At 42.5% G+C, this 23,394-nt stretch overlaps 1 protein-coding gene across 1 annotated transcript in view; it reads left to right on the plus strand.

Moving 5' to 3' along the window:
* LHFP (lipoma HMGIC fusion partner) overlaps nucleotides 1-217 on the plus strand; it is a 265,268-nt gene extending 265,051 nt beyond the window's left edge. The window contains exon 3 of the mRNA XM_006879529.1: nucleotides 99-217. Within this exon, the coding sequence (XP_006879591.1) occupies nucleotides 99-217 (119 nt within the window). The remainder of the gene's footprint in view (nucleotides 1-98) is intronic.
* Nucleotides 218-23,394: the final 23,177 nt, after the last annotated feature.

Raw genomic sequence — 23,394 nt, forward strand, 5'->3', positions numbered from 1 at the left:
CACCCACACCCACCCCGGGGGTGGCAGGTGAATCGAGCCCCTCCTATCCAGCCAGCATCCTGATGGGCGCATTTTCCTTCTCCCTCTCTCGCCTGCAGGTCAGTGTGAGATCGGCTGGGCGTACTACTGCACCGGTGGGGGCGCCGCCGCCGCCATGCTCGTGTGCACGTGGCTGGCTTGCTTCTCAGGCAAGAAGCAGAAGCAGTACCCGTACTGAGCCGGGGCCTCGCTGAGCACAGGAGAGGGACCGGAACGGCTCGGAGGGACGGAGTGCCCAGCTCCTTCCAAGGTGGAACAGTGGCTTTAACCCAACGCATTGCCTATGGGCTGAAACCCGCTGGGATCAAGAACTTTCTATAATAAGAAATGTGATAGGAGGTTTGTGCAAGAAATGCAGAAAACACAGTGATGGAAGAAAATGGACCAAAGGCTCAAACATAGCAGGGCATTGAGTGTTTCTATTCCACAGAGTATTGTTACTACATAACACACACATGAACCCACACACAAATCTATATATGCAAACAAAGATTTGTTTTGTTTTTTAAAGTGAGAACCCAAAGGGCTAGTACCAATAGTGTTCTATTGGATGGTTCTGTAGGTCCTGGCACGGCTGAAAGCACATACAGACATCTCCATCCACAGAGACATGCACACACACACACACACACACACACACACGTGTCCAAGCAAACACACACATACACCAGTGTCCATGCGGACATATACACGTCCACACCTGTGTCCATGCTAACACACAGATCTGCACATGTGTCATCCAGACACATCCTTGTTACACCGACTGTCCAGGTTAATGGTCAATTACTCTTCTATTTTCTTCTTAATATACATTTAGACACATTATTATTACTTACAAAGCATCCATGAATCCAATAAATGGACCAGTAAAGCCACTTTATCAGTATTTTGTAGATTCTGCCTAAACTCTACGCCTTTGACAAGTCTTCAGTGTTTATGCAGACTTCTAAAGTTCAGCCTGTGTATTTCAATAGTCTTCAAAAAAATATGCAATCTATCTCTGTCTGATAAGCTTCTGCTGTGATATTCTTATGAAGTAAAAAAAGGGGCAGCTTTCTGTCTGCTGTGGGAGAAATCATAACTGAATATCTAAGAAGAAGAAACCTTTCTCCACCATTAGATCTTATTTTTCCTTTGTCCATTATTGTACTGTGCTGTATCACATTTATTTCAATATTCATTTTGTAAAAGGAAAAAAAGTACTATTTTTTTTTGTATTTGAAAACCTCTGTGAATAAATTTTCTCTTTGATCAATAGTTAATTGAGTCATGGTATAGTAATTCATTTGTGGGGTTTGTTCCTTTATTATCGTAAATGTAACATTCAACCATGTTTTCATTGTCATTGATCCGGAAGCAACCCTTCAGTGGTTTGGTTTGGTTTGTGAGTGTAGGGGTTTTGTTAAGCTGTAAATTGCACAGGAGGACATTGTAGGTCTTTCTTCTCTGGAGTCGCTGATGGATTCATTGCAGGAGCAATGCAGCCTTGGGTTAGCAGGCTCCTCCCTGTGGACGAAGCAGCCAGAGCTCCCCTCATTAGTGATGTAAATGTTATCGTTGGATTTAACCATTTCAGCTATCCTAGGCCATTCAAGGTACACTGGTGTCTTAGTTTCCTAAAACTCCAATTCCAAATACAGCAAAGCAAATGGTTTCATAAAACATGAATCGATTAGGTATTATTGTCATGACAAGAGTCCAGAATGAAACCTGCATAGTGGAGTGGACTAGGGGCAGAGGGGTTGTGTAACAGTGAATTTTTTTTTAATGTTTTTTTTACTTGTCAAAGAGAAAAGCGAACTAGGTGGGGAGGGATGGGCAGGGAGGAAAGTGTGCAACAAGGAATGAATGGAAATTTTAAAAAAAATTCAGAGGTGAAAAAAAAAGAAGAGCCCACCCCCCTCCCTCCCCACCCCCCACCACCAAAAACCATGAATCTGTGGTCTGACAGTTCTGGAAGTTGAAGTTCAAGTGCATAGCATGAGTGGGCCCTGCTCTCTCGGGCTCTAGGTCCCAGGGATCCCGCATGATGTTCCACAGAATCTCCTGTTCCAGGCCTCTCTCACAGCCCTCCACGCCATGTGGGCTCCCTTGAGCAGCTTCACTCTGTGCAGTTCTTTCCTGCCTATAGTTTTCATGTGTCATTTGTATTTTTAAAACTTTTTATACTGTATTCTCCTGTCTGAATCATATCATTGACTTCTTAGCCCACATTGTCAAGTTGGGGAGCTCAAGTGTTCTCTGCTTTTAGAAGACATCATTCCAAAGGAGTTGGGATTCCAGCCCACTGTTCATCAGTATAACTTAATGGGTAGGATCTTCTTACATCATCAGTTGTCATTGAATTGTCTTTGACTCACAGGAGGCTCTGGATGGTACGGTCAGGTAAGTTGCTCAGGGGCTAATTGCAAGCAAGGTTGGTATGTTCAAGAACACTGTGGAGCATAGTTCTGTGATGGACATGGAGTCATCAGTATTTCCAAAGAGAGACCCTCCTATCCTGAGCATGGTGATGCCCACGGTTCCAAGGGCTGAGATGTCAGCATCTCTTTCTAAGGGACATGGTTCAGTCCACAGCAATAAGATGATAAGGCTAAGCGAGGCATCATTTCTGCCTCGGGAAGCTCACAGCCTTTCAGCTGATATTCCCTGGGACTAAGGTGCACCTGATTCAAGTCTTTCCATTCACCCGCCATGCATGTGAGAGCGTCCTGAATGAGGACGATGTAAGAAGAATCAATGCCTTTGAGCTGCGGTGTTGGAGAAGAGTACTCGACTGCTAAAAGAAGGAACAGGTATGTCTTAGAGAAAGTACAGCCAGTGAGCTCTTCAGAGGCAAGAATGGTCATGCTCTGTCTCATGTATTTTGAGCATATTGTTAGAAGAGGATATTCCTTGCAGAGGGATGTCATTCTTGGAAAGGTGGAGAGTCAGAGAAAGGGAAAAAGACCTGTGGTTGGATGTACTGAAACAGTGACTCTGGAAATGGGCTCAAGTATGTCAGCAATGATAAGGATGGCACAGCATCAGCCAGTGATCAGATCTGTTTTCATGGAGTTGGCATGAGTTGTATTTGACTCAGCAGAACCTAACAGAAATAGTAACAACAACAAGAGCAGGATTCTGACACCCTGGTCATTTCTGTTTCTTCGTGACCAAGTTCTCATGAGAGACAAATTTCTGCTGTGTTTTGGTTTACATATGGGAAGATGGGCAGTGTTCCAGACGAGGCTTAGGACCAGGAAGTGTCCAGGTGGGCCATCTTTGGGATGGCCGCAGGGTTGTCTAAGCTGCTGGTGACTTGCTGTTTTCCCACTGCCCACAGGTGCTGGGCTTCTCTTCTGAGTGAGGGGCAAGTACCAGTGATCTGTCAGGGATCGGGGCCATTTGAGAAACATTAGCTTGTACCCTGCCCCCAGCGTGCAGGTGTGACAGGAGGGAAAGGTTTGAACATTTCCATGACCCCTTAACAGAGCCAGCTCTTTCAGAAATAGAGATGGCATCTTAAACAATGAATCCATTCTTTATTAAGCAGCTCTGAGTTACTGTATCAAATCTTCAAAAGTTTAGTTTCAGTTTCTAAATTAAATCCTTTTCATATTAGGAAATGAAACATTTTAGCTACTTATTCATATAACTCTTATTTTCCGTGCCTCCTACCATTTCCCCCCATTTAACATAAGTATCTGAATATGGAGCCCACTTGCTGGTACTTTGAATAGTGTCAGAGTGAAGCCCCATCCTGCCCTGGAAGAACAATATAGTAATCCAACCAATAAAATTCCAGACTTTCTGAGGCTTTGTTGCTATGGAAAAAGTCATTCTGCTCTTGAATGCTTAATTCATAATGTGCTGAATGACATTTGATGGTGTGTCACTGTCCTCTGATCAGCTCCACTCACTGGCTCCCAGCTGCGAGGAGAAGGTAGCACTTTGCTTCCCCAATTAGACTACATCTTCATGTGTCCCTTGTGCTTTTAAAATGTTCAACTGCACTTTCCTGTCTGCATAGTGTTATGACTCCTTCGCTTGCGTTCTCAAGTTGGAGTTCTCTGTGGAATTCATTAAGGTCTAATTCCACTGGCAGGTTTCATGATAGCATTGTCACTTTTATGCAGTCCGTATGATTTTTACAAGGACAAAGTGCTGATTTTTTATTACTAAGTAAAATGACAAAGTTTTACGTCTCAGATTGTGACTAGTCTATTTCTTTTACTATTGTTTGAGATATCCTAGTATGTCATGGAGCCTCTGATTTATTAAGAATTACACATCCTGCTTTCCAAACAAAAGGCAGGACTGATGGATTATGAGAACAACAATAATACAGCTTGGAAGGGAAGTATACATTCAGAAGCCACTTATTCATATGCACTTAATAGGGGAGTTCAGTCATCACCCTTCATACATTTTCACTGCTTGCACAAGCCTATTTTCAGAAAGGGAAAATGATGTGCAGAGATTGGTGTAATTTTAATTAACTCTCCCAGTGTTTAGTATTTTTCTTTAGGTATGTAAACCTGAAAAACCAAACTTGCTGCCAATTGAGTCAATTCCACGTGTTGGCCTTTGAGTTGTGGTGCTGGAGTTTTCAACATACCCTGCACTGCCAAGAGAACAAACAGGTCTGTCTGGATTGGGTGAAACCAAATTTCTCCTTGGAAGCTAGGATCTTAAAGCTTTGTCCCACATACTTTGGGCACATGGCCAGGAGGGACCAGTCCTTAGAGAAGGACATCATGCTTGGAAGGGTGTAGGGACAGCACAGGAGGGGAAGACCCTGGATGAAATGGATTAATTCAGTAACTAGGGTAATGGGGGTAAGTGTGGCAGGGTCAGTGAGACTGGCTCAGGACAGGGCAGGCTTCAGAGCTGTCATATATAGGGTCGCCAGGCGACTCGATGGCATGTAACAACAAACAACAAATATTTATCAGAGGAGTTGGACTACTTGTCTTTCTATTATGGAGTGGCTGGTGGATGTGAATTGCTAACCTTTTGTTTGTTTTCGTGATTTTATTTGTTTATGTGCTATAGAGTTGGAACCAAACCAAAGCTGATGCTCCAGCCAGTTTTCAGGGGCAGTTAATTGCACAGGAGGAGATCATCCAGCCTTCTCCTGCAGAGCAGGAGGTGGATTTGAACCACATGCCTTCGGGAGTGCAGCGCAGCTTCTTAACCACTATGCCACCAGAGCTCCCTTCTTTTGATAGTAGGCAGTAAATAGCAATTGACTCACATTCATTAAGTCTGAACTAAGTCCTGAATGATCCTCCACCAGCTTCCCAAGGCTGTAAATCCCATGGAAGGAGATTACCCATCTTTCTGCTTCATAACAGCTAGTGGATTCCAGCCACCAGAGAGACACAGCCTTGGGGTTAGAACCCCTGAAACATCAACTGAACACCTACAATTCTCTAGGTGTATTCTGCTAGATATAAGACAATACAAAAAACAAACCTTAAGCTGGAATCGGTCCCAATTGTGTGAAAAAGGACCCAGAACTGCCTTTCCACCAAATGATGACCATTTCTTCTAACTTCAAGTGACTGTCAGGTGGTGACCAATTCCTGTAACATTATGTGATTATCCAGGACAAGTAGGCAAAATATCCTGCATAGACAAAGATATTAAGCAAAGAAAGAAGATATATTACAGTGTTCTGCTCTCCAAAAGACCTCATGAAGAAAATGCTCATTAAGGTAAGCCACAGACCAGAAAAGGTATTTGCAATACATATATCATATCCAGAATACATGTGGAACTTCACAAATAAATAACAATAAAGACCATTACTGTTAAGCTTGTTCCAACACGTAATGACCCTCAGTTAAGTATCTGAGGTGGTAAATCTGCCCGTCTCTCTCACTGGGAAGAGGGTGGATTCCAACCTTTCAGTTAGCAATGCAATTGGTAATGCACAATGCTCTCAGAGCTCCTTAAAAAGGAAAGACCATTCAGTTTGTTAAATGGGGGAAAGAACTTGAATGAGATATTTCACACATCACTAAAAGCCCATACTTTATTACATGTGAACTGAACTTTAATAATAAGTGGGGGTGGGTCTACAGGGGACTGGAAATATGAAAGATCTTGCAGAGCCACAGTGATGGTACACTCGGGGTTCATGCAGGAGGAGTTTGGGATGCTCTGTGGGATGTGTGGTTATTACTGCTGCTCAGTCAGCCTCTCATTGATGGAGACCCCACTCAGAACAGAATGAAATGCCTGTTCTGCGTCATCTCCGTGATTGGTTGTGGATGGGCCATTTGCGATCCACACAGTTTCCACTGGCTACCCAGTCTGGCTTTTATTGGCTTTCCCAAGTCTACCTTCTTAGGTTTAGGCTGGAAGCTTCGGGAAGGCTGTGTCATAGCAACACAGAGTCATTGACAGAATGGTGGTGGCTGTCAGGAGCGCCATTGGTGAAGGATCAAATCCAGTTTCCCCCCATAGAAGGTAAGAATTCTACTACCAAGTCACATGCCGTGCTGCAATATTTAGAAGTGATTCATAACTCCACATAAGGATTCAGTGTAGCAGGAGGGGTGTAGCTGTGATGTGACCACTTGTACATTTTAGGAAGATCCCTGGAACAAGTGTGGTGAGTCATGGAACAAAGGTGGGGAGAGAACAGAGACAGACCACTTGAACCTCAGTGCTCATGACTCTGAGACCAGAAGAACTAGGTGGTGCCCAGCTACCACGGATTGACTAAGAGATCACAGTAGATCCTGGATAAAGTGGGGAAAATGTAGAACAAAACAAAAAAAAAGGTCACTGATCCAATAGAGACAGGTAGTAGATCTCCAAAGACTATGGCCCTTGGAAAATCTTCAAACCTTGAGAGAAAACAAACAAACAAACATCAAAACACCCCCTTGCTCAACTTTCAGCCAAAAAATAGACTGACCATACAGGCTGATGCACTCAGTCCTTAGAACACCCAGCCATAAAAGGTCAAAAGAAAAGCATTTTCTCAAGGATAAATCCAAGAAGGCAGTAAGAGGTAGGACACAAGGATGAATGGAAATGAAAATCACAGGGAGGAATGAGGAAAGTATGATTATATTGTGGGCAAATTAATGTCCTAAAACAACGTGTGTATGAATGGTTGAATAAAAAGCAACTTTGTAAACTTCTACCAAATCACAATAAAAATAATATCACGCTAAACCGGAAATAAACCAGAAATGGAGCTCCTATTCACGATTTCTATTCCGTTGTTAAAGGTGATGGCTTGGGAAAAGGAATCCGTTTACATATAAAGTGATGTCATGGAGATGGAAAGTGCTAGAGCTCCAGATTAGTCAAAGTTAATGCAGGTGGAGAGGATGGCTCAGATTGTTGTTAATTGCTGTCAAATCGAGAGTGACTCACAGCGACTCTATGAACAAAAGACCTAATGCTTTCCCGTGACTGTTGCCATTTCTCCAAGTTCATAGAGTTTCCAGAGGCATGTGGTTTAGGAAGTGGATGCCACTCCTGCTTCCAAACCTGTTTTACAGCTGGGAGCTCCACCAAACACTGTCCACATATGGAAGCCAATCTGGTATTTGATACCCCAGTGGTACAAAGTTCAGCATCACAGCAACCCAAAGAAGATAAAATAACAAGATCCTTAGAACATGGAGAGGGGAAAGAGGAGGCTCAAGGTAGTCAATTTCTTGGTGTAGGCAGCGGGTGGATTGGAATGCCCCACAGAAAGAGTGGGATATGAACTGGAAACAGGAGAGTAGTTAATCTGATGAATTTTGAGGAGAGTGTGATGCATTTGAAGTGCTTGTGAAATATCCAAGGGGTGAGACCTAGTGAGTGGTTGAAATGAAGACCTGAGCAGCTCAGGAGAAATTTTGGGTTGATAGACAGCAGATGTGAATGACTTCCATGAATCCATTAACTGTTGGTATAATTTAGATTTCTACTCATGGTGACCTAATATGTGTTAAAATAGCACTGCATCCTCATAGTGGATGGTTTTTTCAAAAGTAGACCATCAAGATTTTCTTCTAAGGTGTCTCTTGCTGTTACTGTTGTTAGATGTCACCAAGTTATTTTAGACTCTTAATGACCTCATAACAACCATATGTACAACACAGTGCAGTCCTGTGCCATCCTTAAAAATCACAGCTATTTTTAGAGCCCATTGTTGCAACCACTGTGTCAGTCCAACTCCATGAGGGTATTCTTCTTTTCACTTCTGTCTTACCAAACATGATGTTTCTCTCCTGGGATCAGCCCCTCCTCATGACATCTGAGATCGTTGCGACAAAGTCTTGCCATCCTCCCTTCTGGGAGCATTTTGACTGTTCTTCTTTCCAGACATAGTTGAGGGGTTTGGTTTTGTGTGTTCCAGTTCATTCTTGACCGCGTCTTTAGATACTGATTGTGGATTCACAGAAAATGAAATCTGCAGCAACTCCTCTTTTCTCCATTTCCCACTGTGCTTCTCATAGGTCTACATGTAAGGATTTTTGTTTTCTTCATATCGATGTACAGTCCATATAGAAGACTGTAGTTGCTAATTTTCATTAGTAAATACTTCAAGTCTTTTCCACTTTGGCACAGCAAAGTTTGTCATCTGCTTATTGTGGGTCTTCCTTCAGTGCTTCCTGCCATGCCCTTCACTTGGTCCACCGTCACTGATTATCTGCTCATTATACAGATTGAATAGCTTTGGTGAAAGGATACAACCCTGATGCCCACTTTTCCTGATTTTACACCCATCGATAACCCTTTCTTGTGTTCAAATGACTACTTCTTGGCCTGTGAACAGATTCTGTGTGAACACAATTAAAAATTCTAGAATTCGCATTCTTCACAAATTTATCCATAATTCGTCGTGATTGCCACACTTCAATTTCTTTGCATAGCCTGTGAAACACAGAGTGACCTTTTTATGGTACTCATGTTTTCCATCAAGATCCACCTGACTTCATCAGTATTATCTGTTGTCTATATTATTTTCAGAACCTGGCTTTAATTTCTAGTGCCTATTTATATATGACTGAATAGTTATTAGATCTCCAGCAAAAGGTTGCTTGCTTGATCTTGTGTGATCTTGTTCTATCATTTCCATTCTATTGTATCCTCTTTTTTTGGAAAAGGCAAAAATAAAGGTTTCTTTTAGCCTATTGGGGAGCTCTGGTGGCCTAGTCCATAGGGGATGGCACTGGTCACCCAAAGGCCATGCCTCTCTGAACTTTGAATCTACAGTGACTCTAAGGAGAATAGGCAGTCTCCTCCCATGTGATTTATGGCCTCAGAAACCCAGTGGAAATGGAAGGTAAGCTGTAAGTCAGTTCTGAATTGATGAAAATAAGTTGAATCTGAGCCACTTAACTAGGTATCTATCTTCCAAATTTCTTAGCATAGGTGATTGAGTACTTTAATTGCTACATTGTTATTGTTGTCGTTGTTAGGTGCCATCAAATTGAGTATGACTGATGGCAACGGTAAGAACCAAAGATCTGAAGCCTGTTCTGTCCTGTTCTGTCCTCATACTTCCTGACACACAAGAGCCCATTGCGGCAGTCACCGTGTGAATCCACCTGGTTGAGGGTCTCTCTCTCCTTCACTGACCCTCCACCTTTCCCAGAAATTCTCTCTCCAAGGAATAGCCTCTCATAATTTGGTGAAATTAATCTCCATTTGTATCCCATCAGTTCCTGGAAGTTCATCACTCTTTTTGGTTTGTTTGCTTGTTCTTTGTTTTACTAGCATTTCAATGCACCTTGGGCTTCTTCCTTCAAGACCATCAGTTCTTGATTCTGTGCTACTTCCTAAAAAGATTGGGTGTTGACCAGTTCTTTTTGCTATGGGGAGGCTTGTATCTTCATTTTATGTTTCTTGTACTATTCCATAGCTTGCTCATAGAATCCTTCACTATTGCAACTTGCATTTCAAGATATTTTCCCCATTTATTCAGCTTGAGAAGTGCTGACTGTGTTTTTCCCTTTTGGTTTTCTATCTCAGATCTATTGATCTTGGCATATTTCAGTAGAATGCTTTTACTTTGTCTCCTTGAGGTCCTTCTAGACATCTTCCCTTCTGTATCATCTTGTCTTCCATTTATGTTATCCACTCTGTGTCCAAGGGCAGGGTCTGTTCTAACGTCTACTTTGCTCTCTTTTTTCATTTCTGTTCTTCAGTGGCCTTTGACTTTCTTCATATATGATATCCTTGCTGTCATCCCAAAACACATCTACTCTTCAGTCATTTGTGTTCAGTGGGCCAAATATATTCTTGAGATGGTCTATAAATCCAGGTGGGATATGTTCAAGAGTGCATCTTGGACATGTTTTCATTTTCTTTAGCATTGATTTGAACTTGCATATGATTGGTTGATAGTCTGTTCTCTGACTTGTTCTGATTAATGATGTTGAGCTTTTCAATGTTTTCTTTCCACCCATGTAGTTGATTTGATTCCTGTATATTACATCTGATGCATCCAAGTGGATAGTAGACATTAACATTGTTGGGGGTGGAGGAAAAATACTTGCAATGAATGAGTCATTGGTCTGGCAAAATTCTATTATGTGATCTCTGATGTTGTTTATATCCCCAAGGCTAAATTTTCCTTGTTCTTGGTTTCCAACTTTCAAGCCATAGTTAAAGTAAATAGTCATCTTTGAAAATAAATGTTTTGGGGAAAAACAAACCATGAGAATATATTTCTGTATAAACAAGAGCTGAGAGATGGCCATAGGGGGAGGCCATCTGTGGCCAAACAGAAGCAAAGAGAAAACTCTTCTGATAGCTTTTTCCCTCCACAACATTCAGAATTGCCTCTTCCTCTGGGGTTTGGAGACCAACTGTTGCCTACTCTGTGCCTTCCGTATTGAATCACCTGAAATATTTATTTATGCATCCAGAATGCTTTCTATGGCTTCTGATAGTCTTATAATTGTTAAAAGTATTTATTTATTTATTTGATGGTATTTCCTGATCTAGAATGAATTCTTATTTAATTTAATTCTTATTTAGAGGTGAGGTATTAGGTAGTACTGGTAAACTCCAGATCTTTAAGGAATCCTTGAGAGTGAAGAGAGAGGTCAGGGCCAATTGGTAAGAAAGAGCTTGGGGGAAAAAAATTAAAAAAAAGAAAGAAAGAACTTGGATATGGTTGTTTGGCTAAAATCCCATTCATATATCAGTGATTAAAAGCTTCAGGGTCAGAAGGCCCATCTTCATACTATCACACACACATTTTGTGAACTTGGAAATTTTCTTAACCTTCATATCCTTATTTGTAGAATCAGCACAATAATTGTGTATTCCTAATAAGCCATCAACTAATTACTCATGTTAAAGTTCAAGCTGAAGGTGAAGCAAATGGACGTAAGTTCATAATGAGTCCAAGTAAGGCATTGAGTATATCCCACTTGAATTTAGAAACCATATCAAAAATTAAGATGATGCATTGACCCTTAATGACTAAACATTAGACAAGTCATGGGATAACATCAAAAACATTGTAATGAACGTTTGTACTCTTCTTGGATGATAACCTTGATATCCTCCCACAACTCATCTGGTCTTCGCTCATTCGTGTTCAAGGCCTCAAACCTGTTCTTGAGATGTTTCTGAAATTCAGGTGGGATAGACTCAAAGTTATATTTTGGTTCCTGTGGATTCGGTTTCATTTTCCTCAGCTTCAGCTTGAACTTGCATATGAGTAACAAACTGTGGCTGACTCTGAGAAGAATGGGAATCCCAGAACACTTGATAATGCTAATGCGAAACTTACGCTTGGATCAAGAATCAGTTGTCAGAACAGAGCGAAGAAACACTGCATGTTCAAAATTGGGAAGGGCGTACATCAGGGATGTGCCCTTTCTCCATACTTTTTCAACCTGTATGCAGAACAGATCATCCGGGAGGCTGGGCTCTATGAGGAGAATTGTGGCATCAGGATTGGTGGAAGATCTATCAACAATCTGTGTTATGCAGATGACACAACTCTGCTTGCTGAAACTGAGGAGGGCCTGAAGCGCTTGCTGCTGAGGGTCAAGGACTGCAGCCTTCAGTATGGATTGAGGCTCAATGTCAAGAAGACAAAGATTCTCACCACTGGACCAATTGGCAGCATGAGGATGGATGGTGAAGAGATTGAGATTGTTCACAACTTTAGTCTGCTTGGCCCCACAATCAACACTCTTGGCACCAGCCAGGAAATTAAAAGATGTATTGCGATGGGAAAGTCTGCTGTTAGGGACCTCTCTAAACTACTGAAGAGCAACAGTGTGTTTCTGGAGGCTAAGGTGTGTCTGGTACAGTTCATGGTCTTTGCAATCACTTGTTATGAGTCAGAGAGCTGGACAATGACCCGGGAGGATAGAAGGAGAATTAATGCTTTTGAGCTTTGGTGTTGGATAAGAGTGTTGAGGGTACTATGGACTGCTAATAAACAGATTCATCCTGGAGAGGGTTAAACCAGGCTGCTCCTTGGAGGCAAGGATTCTGAGGCTTCATCTGACATACTTTGGTCATGTTGTAAGGAGAGACCAGTCCTTGGATAAAGACATCATGCTTGGGAGGGTGGAGGGCAGGTGCAGGAGGGAAAGGTCCTCTGGGAGGTGGATTGATTCTGTGAGTGGGGTAATCAGGATGAGTGTGTTGGAGACAATGAGATTGGCACAGGACAGAGCAGAGTTTAGAGCTGTTGTACATAGGATCACTATGAGTCACAAGAGACTCAACGGCACATAACAACAACAACTCACCTATTTCAGGAGATAGCATATGATCAAGAGCCAATCTTGATGAAAGAAGAAATCCAAGCCACACAGATGGTATTGGTGAAAAATAAGGCTGTAGGAACTGAGTGAATACCAACTGATTTGTTTCAACATATTGATGCAACACTAAATGGGCTTACTTACCAGTCTATTCCAAGAAATCTGAAAAAGAACTAGAAGAGATTCATGTTTGTTTCTGCAATCCAACAGAATGGGAAACTATCAAAACTATAATTAATATTATACTTGATAGAAACCTTGCTGAAGGGATGTCATTGCTGACACCAGACAGGTCTTTGAGAATACCAAAGATGTTTGCTTCCCTGTGTTATATTGACTATTTAAGAGCATTTAGCTGTGTGGCTTATAATAAATTATAAGTAACATTGAGAAAAATGGGAATTCCAGAGCGCTTACTTGTGCTCATGCAGAACTTATACATGGACAAAGAAGCTGTGGTTCAAACAGAACAGGGCCATACTGCAAGTTCAAAGTCAGAAAAGGTCATTGTCAGTGTTAGACCCTTTCACCATACCTATTCAATCTATAGGCTAAGCAAATAACCTGAGAAGCTGAAGTATATGAAAAAGAATGTGGCATCAAGTTTGGAGGAAGATTTATCAGCAGCCTTCATTATGCACATGACAAAAGCTTGCCTGTAGAAAAAGGAAGACTTAAAGCACTTGTTGTTCAAGGTTAAAGAAGGAAATGTTTACATATAGCCTTCAATATGGATTACACCTCAATCTAAAGAAAACAAAAATCTTCACAACTGGACCACTAAACTACACCATGATAAGTGGAGAAGAGATTGAAGTTGTCCCGGATTGCATTTTACTTGGCTCCACAATCCGCATGCCAGGCTCTTGCTGGAAACAAGATGAGCTCGGGATGTTTGACGCGGTGAGGTTCTTCCTCCATGTACTCATCATCAGCTGTCATGTTACAATTAAAGCGAGTCTCAGGCCAGATTCTGCTAAATATACAAACATTCATTTGCAAGGAGGCACAAAAACCTGTCACACAATCTGTCTGCTTGTTTGTGCTTTCAGCACTTGTTTGTACTTTGAAAAGTCCCAAGCAGAAATGGCTCATTTGAGCAGGCGGGACAGTATTCTAGCAGGAGGACTGAGTGCACCTTGTGGACCCAGAGCTACTGTGCAATTGAAGGCACACAATGAAAGATTCTAGGTCACAGCTTCAAAGGCTGCTGAGGCAACTCCAAACCTTGGGACTCCAATTATGCAGAGGGGAAGGGGCTGTACAGTATCTCCAGCCAGTTCATGAATTTTCAGCATTATTCATTTCACCAGTGAAATATTCCCCCCCCCCAATTTCTTATTCCAATTTACACATTCTCTCGTGAGGTGTAGATACCTCTGGGGTATGTGTGTCTGATGATGGCACATTAAATGTGAACATGTGTCTCTGGGTGGCTCAAAAAGTTCTGCACTAGATTACTCACTGAGACACTGTCGATTCCGATACATCCAGAGCTGCACCAGAAGAAGAGTTTGGAGATCTGCATCAGAAATGTCATAGCACTGAACAGTCTGTTATGCACGCAGGAGGTCACCACGAGTCGTCATCAACCTAACAACAAGCAAGTGTTAGTTTTTATTGCAATCATCAAATCCACTGCAGATCTCTTTAAAAGAAAAGCTGTCCCTTTGAGGACGAAGGTACATTTGACCCTAAGCTGTGGTATTTTCAACCACCTCATATGCAGGCAAAAGCTGGGCAGTGAATAAGGAAGACCAAAGAAGACGTTTTGCCACCAATTATGGTGGTAGTGAAGGATACTGAATATACCACAGACTGTCAAAGAAAGAAACAGGTGCATCCTGGATGAGGAGAGCTAGCAGGCTCATTAGCATCTGTGAGGCTTTTACCTCTTGAACTTTGGGCATGTTATCAGAAGGCACCCTCCCTGTAGGACACCAGGAAGTGGAAAAAGGAAGACCCTCAAGGAGATGGGCGGACACAGCAGCTGCAACCTAGTTCTGATTGTGAGGATGACGACGGAGAAGGCAGTGCCTTGTTTTGTTGTGCACAGGGTCACTATGAGCTGGAATTGATTCAATGACATGTACCGACAACACAGGGAACATGAAATGCAAATGTCTTTAGGTTTGAAACAAAAAATCGTGAGTGGTCAGAGAGTGAGTGAGAGAGAGTAGCCAAGAAGAGGTCTTGGAAGTAGGTGAGGAGGGAGCCCTGTGACCCTTGCTGGGACTCACTTTGGAATTGGACTTGATTCAGATTGAGATGAAACGATCCTAGAGGGTCCATGTGAAGAAGGGGCATTGCCATATTTATATTTTCCTAAGAGCGCTCACAAAAATCTGTATTCTCATAAGAAGATGATAGTGACTTTGGTTAGCATCATGGGTGTGGTGGTGGAGAATGGTTAATTTAGGGTTTACATTTGGAGGTGAATCTAATAGGATTTGTCTATGAATGGGATGGTGGGTTCAGGGGAGAACAAAAAGGATCAAGGATGCTTTATCTTCAACTTCGTAACCATGGTGAAGGGTCCTATGGCTTAAGATGAGGAAAGTGGAAGGATTTAAAAGAACAAAAGATAATAATCAAAGGTTCTGACCCGAACATACTTAGCTGGAATGCTGTTAGACATCCACACAGAAATAGTCAAGAGGCATCTGGGTGCGTGAGTCCAGGCTCCGTAACAGGGCAGCAGTCAGGGCTGGAAATAGAAACACAGTTGTCATCACCATTAAATGGCAGATTGGCCCGTGTTCCCCTCACCCTCTTCCCTCCACTTTCCTCCTGTCTCTCCACTCATGTGTCAGCAGCAGATCTGCTGTCTCTGTCCCAGGTCTTTGCAACTCACCTTTGATCCCTGCAGTGCACTCTCACCACTTTTATATAGATCCACTTTTATCTGCTATGTGTATTGATAACACTTTTGCAACATATAACTACTCTCTATATAGAATATTTGCTCATTACTCAAGTAATTTCTTTTAAAAGAATTAATACAAAGCTGGTTCCTATAAGGCACAGGTTAAGAACGTCTCAAATAGAACTTTTTTCCCCCAAACTGCTTTACCACTCTGTCATCTCTAACATCAGTCATTCTATCTCCCTCAGCCCTCCTGCCCCCTCTGTGTCTTTGGGTTCTGTAATTTGCTGGGAAGTCTCACAGAAACTCAAAAAGCTGTCAGAGAAATGGCTCGTGTGGCTGTGGTGGTGCAAACGCAACACACGCAGATCAGGATGAAAGGGTGAATGGCTGCCAACGTGCCCATGGCTGCAGAGGCTGGTGAGCAACGTGCCAGAGACCTGCAGCTCTTGGTTCACAGCAGCTGGATAAGGTAGAAGCAGTGTCCAGGGCAAAGAAAGGGTCAGACCTCCCAAGAACATCCCTCTACAGAGTCTCAGGGCTGTAAACAAAGGGTGGCAACTTGGGGCACACCTTCTAGTACGGTGGGGACTCAAGAAACACACCACTCTAATCCACACCTCATCATCACAACAAATAATCCATTCCAGCATAAGGTCTTAAACAAAAAACAAACAAACAAAAACCAACAAGAGAAGTTAGAATACATTTGCAATACATTGCAAATTGAAACCAGGTAACAAAAACCAAAACAACAAACCACAAACAAAGCAGTACATTGCAAATTGGAAGGCTGTGAGTAGAAGGTCTGTGTGGTTTCATTCACTGGGTCACACTCATCTAACCATTTTTTTTTTCAACAGCATCAATAGCAGTAGCAGCTGCCACCCTCACAGAAACTGAAGGTGAACGTGCTGAACTGAACCCAGGCTGAGTCTTAAGATCGGAAAGCAAAGACGGAAGCCCATCTGGTCAGCATCTTTGCTCAGCTGATGGCTGTGGGTTTTGGTAAACAATTATCTAATCGTGCTGAGAACTCCTCCCTCCGGCCTGCCTCCACGTACATGCGTGTGCTTGACAGTGATGGGGTCTGACAAGAGCTCAGTTCAGGTGCTGCTTTCTCTTTGACACGAACAAAACTCAAGCGACACCTGCTTTATTTAGCTTGTGCTGATGGCCACTTCCTACTTCGCCCCTCCTGGGACGCCATAAAACACTTCAAAGGAACCTCTCCTTGTTAACTAACATGTTCGTGGCTCTCCAATTTCTTCTTCTTCTCAAGAGCAGGACTTTGATTTGTTGTGCATCCCCTCACACATACAACAGACAGTTGTTTGCTTTGTCATGACAGGAGTCCAGAACAAAGGCTGCATAGTGGAGTGGACTTGGGGGGAGGGATTGCATAACAATGAAAGAATTTTTCTTTTACTTTTCAAAGAGAAGAGTGAATGGGGGGCGGGGAGGGGAGGCTGGGAGAAAAGTGCAACAATGAATGAATGGAAATCCAAAGTCTCTGTAAACTTTCACTAAAATTAATTAAAAAAAGGAAAAAATTTAAAAATGCAGGAAGGAAAGAAAGGAGGAAGGGAAAGAGGAAATTGTAATGTGTTTTATAAAGCTATGCTGTCTTTAATATTTTATATAATAAGCATTCAGGCAATATGCTATAAACATAAGTAATTAGAAGACAACAATCCAGTTAATTGTTTAACTAGATCAGAACAATTTTGCCTGCTGTCTCACTCTGCAGTCTCTTCTATTCCTTTACCAACTGAATAGCTCAAAACCTCTTCACAGAGGTGGGGGGGGGGTAGGGAAAGAAGTGACTAAAATGTCTGCTTCTGAAGCGACTTGGTGCGCTTAGCCAAAACTCCTAGGGATTGCTTTTTGAGAGCTAATGAGGTCCATGGGATTGATGGGCAGCAGAAAACAGAGGGCAGACCTAGGAATACCTAGATTCTGAGCTCAGGAAATAACCAAGTCTCCTGAACCTTTCTCATCCAGACGGTGAAATGTTTCAGAGTAGCTTAGTTCTTTCAGAGTAGCTGAGTTTCCTGAAGCACCGGGTCCTGCCATGTGTAGAATACCACCATCTCCTCCACGGTGCCCTGTGGTCACGTTGTGACCTTTTCCAGCACTCCAGCTGTCTGTAAATCTCTTCCTCCAGGACTCCACTGGACACACAGAGTCTGAAATGCTGCTCCTCCACTGGTGAGCGATATAACTGAAAGGAAGTGCCTTATCCAGTGAGGTTGGTGTGAGAGCCATACCAGACGTAAGAACCCTCTGTCCTAATGCTGCTCTAACAGAATTACTAAAATGGGGGCCAGGACTTGAAAGAAGAACCCTTTTATTTTCTCACCGTTTAGGAAATAGAAGCCTGAATTCAGGACCGCAGCCTTAGTTTTTTTTCTGGCCTATTCCAACCTCTAGTAGCTGTTGTCAAAGCTTACAGTTTCTGAGCTTGTAGATGCATTTGATTCTTCTCTTGTTCTAGCTCAGAAGTGCTATGACCTCATCAACAAAGCAAAAGAAAACTTCCCACCTCCAACAATATCACATGCGCGGTTAGAAATTTAACACGTAGAAGGTGTTGGTGCACAAAACCCAGTTTATGCAGATGTGATGGGAGAGCTGTGGAAATGCTCTTCAGCATCTAATTCTCTGATAAAACAGATCATCAGTGCCAGTGACAACACAGCAAGAAATAGTTCCTCAGGCTTTAAAATGTTCTCCAAGGGCTGAGTGTTTACAACCACTCATCTGAGGTGTTCGCTCCCTGTGCAGAACTGACAAGAGGGAAAATAAGCAAAGACGCCCTCTAAGGATTCGTCCAAAGAACTAAAGGGCCATGCGAGCCCCAGCTCCCACAGTCCTGAGGTCAGAGACACTAGATGGTGCCTGGCTACAGCAGAGCAGACAACACGTCTCCAAGTCAAACGCAGACACAGACTTTCTGTAAAAAGCCTTTTGCAGATTTCTTTTTCTTTTGAACTTTTCATTGTTGAGGGCTGGAGGGATAGAGGCATGAGGGGCAAAAGTCAGGAATAGAACCTGGGTCTCTTGCAGGGCTAGTTAGAGTTCTACCACTGAACCACCGATACACTCTCACACTGACATACACTGACTTGTGCTTCATGGTTTGTTTGTTTATTTTTTAATTTTCTTTGTGTGTGTGTGTACCATCAAATTGGATCTGACTGGTACAGGAGGAGATTACCCCTTCTTCTCCAGCGGAGCATCTGGTGGATTTGAACCTCTGGGATAAGCGTACTTCTTGGCTCCACAATCAACACTCTTGGCACCAGCCAGGAAATTAAAAGATGTATTGTGATGGAAAAGTCTACTGCTAGGGACCTCTCTAAAGTACCAAAGGGCAACGGTGTGTCTCTAGAGACCAAGGTGCGTCTGGTACAGGCCATGGCCTTTGCAATCACTTGTTATGAGTCAGAGAGTTGGACAATGACCAGGGAAGATAGAAGGAGAATCTATGCTTTTGAGCTTTGGTGTTGGAGAAGAGTGCTGAGAGTGCTATCACTGCTAAGAAAACAAACAAATTCATCCTAGAGTGGGTTAAACCGGACTGCTCCTTGAAGGCAAGGATTCTGAGGCTTTGTCTGACATTCTTTGGTCATGTTGTAAGGAGAGACTGGTCCTTGGAGAAGGACATCATGCTTGGGATGGTGGAAGGCAGGCGCAGGAAGGGAAGACCCTCTGGAAGGTGGATTGATTCTGTGACTGGGGTAATCGGGATGAGTGTGTCGGAGACAATGAGATTGGCACAGGACAGAGCAGAGTTTAGGGCTGTTGTACATAGGGTCACTATGAGTCGCAAGCGACTCGACGGCACATAACAACAACAACAACCTCTGGGATTGCAGTGCAGCTTCTTGCCACTAGGCCACCAGAGCTCCCTGTGCTTCCTGGTTTTAAACTTCTGTGAAGCCCAGATAGATTTTGAAATAGTAATAGTAATAAAAGATTTAGCACTAAATATAATCAAAGAAACAAAACCACAAAGCAGAGAAGGTCCAACCCATCTTGTCTAGGACCTGGAGGTAAAGCAAGGGATTCTTGCTGGGTCAAAGATGAGGAATCTGAAGAAGTGCCAAGAGTGTACCTCTCGTGTGAGTGTTTTCTGGTTTATGGTTTTTCCCCATCTTTTAATGTCTTCAATTATTTTAAATAAGATTATTGAACCGTACCTTGAATTTCCTGAATAATAATTCTTGAGAGTTGGACCCAAGTGTCTATGTTTTTGTTGTTGTTAAATGCCATCAAGTAGACCATGACTCATGATGACCTTCTAAACTTTGCCCTATTCAGCACTATAATCACACTCTCCACGAAGCTCAAGTTCACAGTTGCAGTCCTGTGTCAATCCATCTCCTTGAAGGTCTTTCTCTCTTTCTTGGACCTCTCCAAGCATGATGCCCACAGTTATATGATATGAAGTTTCATCTTCCTTGCCCCTAAAAAGACCCTGGTTGAACTTCCTTCAAAACAGATTTTTTTGCTCTTTTGGCCATCCATGGGATACTCAATTCTCTACACCTATGCCACAATTCAAGGGCATCAATTCTTCTCTGTCATCCTCAGTCGTTATCCAACTTTCAGATGCACGGAAAGCACTTGAATGATTTGCGTCAGGTGCAGCTTAGTCTGTAAATGGACACCCTTACTCTAGCGTTTTGAAGAAGTCAGATTTGACAGCAGATTTTCCTGGTGCAACACGTCTTTTTTTTCTTTAAATATTTTTCTTTTAATTGTGACTTTAATGAAAGTTTACAGAACAGTTCAATTTTCATTAATTCATTGTCGCATTTTCCACTCTAATCTCACCTCTCCCTCTCCCATTCACTTTCTTTCCCCCCCCCCAAGCTTTTTCTTTCTTTTAGTAATTTTTTCTTTATGTACTGATTTGTTTAAAAAATTTGTGTACTTTTTTTTTTTGCACTGGACCTTTCTCACTTCCTTTACCACCCCTCCCTCTACTCGTGAAATTGTATGACTCTATGATTATATTCCCTCCCCTCATCTTCATCCCTCTGGTCCTGCCCTAGCCCTCCCCCCCCAACTTGGGTCCACATACATGTTTTACTACTCATCTTTCTATTTCTACAATAATGGTCTTATGCAGTATTTGTCCTTACAGGACTGTCTTAGTTCACTTGGCATAATGCTCTCCAGTCCCTCACAAGTCAGATAGTAATTTTGAATTTGTTGCTCCTCCGTGCTGCATAGTAGTCCATCTTGTGAATGTACCAAAGTTTCTCAATCCATTTGACTGTGGTTGGACATTTGGGCTATTTCCATGTTCTTGAAATGGTGAGTAGCGCTGCTATGAACACTGGTGTACAAATCACCATTGAGGTCTCATTTCTCAATTCCTTGGGATATATACCAAGCAGTGGAATAGCTGTGTCATATGGAATTTCTATATTCACCTTTTTGAGGAAATGCCAAACTTCCTTCCAGAGTGGCAACACCTCTATTGATTTCTTGACTGCTCTTATTACAATGTTGATTGATTTGAGTAAAATGGAATTCTTGAATATAGACAAGGTAGAGGGGAAAGGGTTTTATTTTAATGTCTAGTCGTGTATTTTTGGAAGCAGGAGTGTCATCCACTTCCTAAACAACATGCCTCTGGAAACTCTATGAACTTTGATAAATGGTGATGGTTGTAGAGGGGCTTCAGACCTCTTGTTCATAGGGTTGCTATGAGTCATGCTCGACTTGAAGGCAATCAACAACAACAACAACAGTGAGTTATTGGGAACCTTTCAATATAGAAATAATCTTTTTGTTTGTTTCCCTGATCTTATGGCAGAGCACCAGGAAAGAAAGTCAATCTTTTATATCTAAACCTGGAGATTTCTCATCCGAGACTAGAAGAAATTCATATTCGCTCCCATTTGATCCAACAGAATGTGGAAATCACAGAACAATGTCATTAATATCACATACAAGCAAAATATTGCAGAAGATCTTTAAAGAATGACTGAAACAGTACATTGACAGGGAATTGTCAAAGTTTAAGATGTGTTTAGACAAGGTCATGACACCGGGGATATCATTACTAATGTCAGATAAATCCTGGCTAGAAGCAAAGACTACCAGAAAAATGTCTATTTGTATTTTTCTGACTATGCAAAGGCATTTGGCTGTGTGGATCACAACAAACTAGAGTTAACATTGAGAAGAGTGGGAATCGCAGAACATTTAATTGTGGTCATGAGAAATCTATACTTGTTGTTGTTATGTGCCATCAAGTCACTTGCGACTCATAGTGACCCTATGTACAGCAGCCCTAAACCCTGCTCTATCCTGAGCCAATCGCACTGCCTCTGAAACACCCATCCCGATTACCCCAGTCACTGAGTCAGTCCACCTCATAGAGTGTCTTCCCCTCCTGTGCTGTCCCTCCACCCTACCAAGCATGATGTCCCTCTCCAAGGACCAGTCCCTCCTTACAACATGTCCAAAGTATGTCAGACGAAGCCCCAGAATCCTTGCCTCCAAGGAGCAGCCTGGTTTAACCCTCTCCCAGATGAATCTGTTTGTTTTCTTGGCAGTCCATGGTACATTCAATACTCTTCTCCAACACCACAGCTCAAAGGCATCAATTCTCCTTCTATCCTCCCTAGTCATTGCCCAACTCTCTGATGCATAACAAGTGATTGCAAAGACCATAGCCTATATCAAACACACCTTAGTCTCCAGACCTAGATCAGAAGTTTGTTTTCTAAATGGAGCAGGGGAAAACCCATATGATTTTAAAATCAGAAAGACTCTGCATCAGAGATGTATGCTTTCCCCATCCCTATTCAATATGTATGCCGAACAAATAATTTGTGAAGTTGAACTCTATACAGAGGAAGGTGGCGTCAGGACTGGACTAATCAACAACCTGTGGTGTACAGATGACACAGTCTTGCTTGCTGAAAGTGAGGAGGACATGAAATGCTCACTGCAAAAGATCAAGAACTGCAGCCTTCAGCATCGATTTGATCATGGGTGGGGCTAATGGGATGCTAACCTTACCTGGGGCATAGACATGTCAGCAGTGGTTTTGTGGAAGAGTAATAGCCTTTAAATTGTTATTTCAATTATGCCCAGGGTTAACTAAACCCTGTGACAGGGAGGATGGTTAATAATATTCTAGGACAGAGTCCAAAGGCTACAAACAATGAAGTGTCCTGACCAAATTAAGAGACAGAAAGGAGAACAATACATAGAGCGTGACAGGGTAGTAACAGGAAATAGGTGGTCAGTTACAGGAAGACCTCGTGAAATAGGATTGTAGCAGCATGCTGCTGGTTTGGGGCTTTCCTTTGAAAGCCATGAGAAGTCAGACAGTTTGAAGGATAAAGATTCTTTTAGTTTAAATCTTATTTCACCAATGTGGAAAACAGATTTAGAGGAGGTCAAGTGAAAATGCAGGAAGACAGTTTAGATAGGAGTATGTGGATCATATAGTGGAGTATGTGAGGGACCTCTCGAGAGTACTGAAGTGCAATGACGTCAGGCTGGAGACTAAGGTGCGCCTGATCCAGGCTATCGTCTTTGCAATTACATGCTATGCATCGGAGAGTTGGACAGTGAATAGGGATGAGAGAATGAGAATTGATGCTTTTGAGTTGTGGTGCTGGAGAAGAGTGTTGAATATACCAGGGACTGCTAGGAGAACAAACAGTTTTGTCCTGGAGAGGGTGAAGCCAGAATGTTCCCTGGAGTCAATGGTTC

The sequence above is a fragment of the Elephantulus edwardii genome, unplaced genomic scaffold, assembly GCF_000299155.1.
Source record: "Elephantulus edwardii isolate Elephantulus edwardi_28Jun2011 unplaced genomic scaffold, EleEdw1.0 scaffold00004, whole genome shotgun sequence".
Classification (NCBI taxonomy): Eukaryota; Metazoa; Chordata; class Mammalia; order Macroscelidea; family Macroscelididae; genus Elephantulus; species Elephantulus edwardii.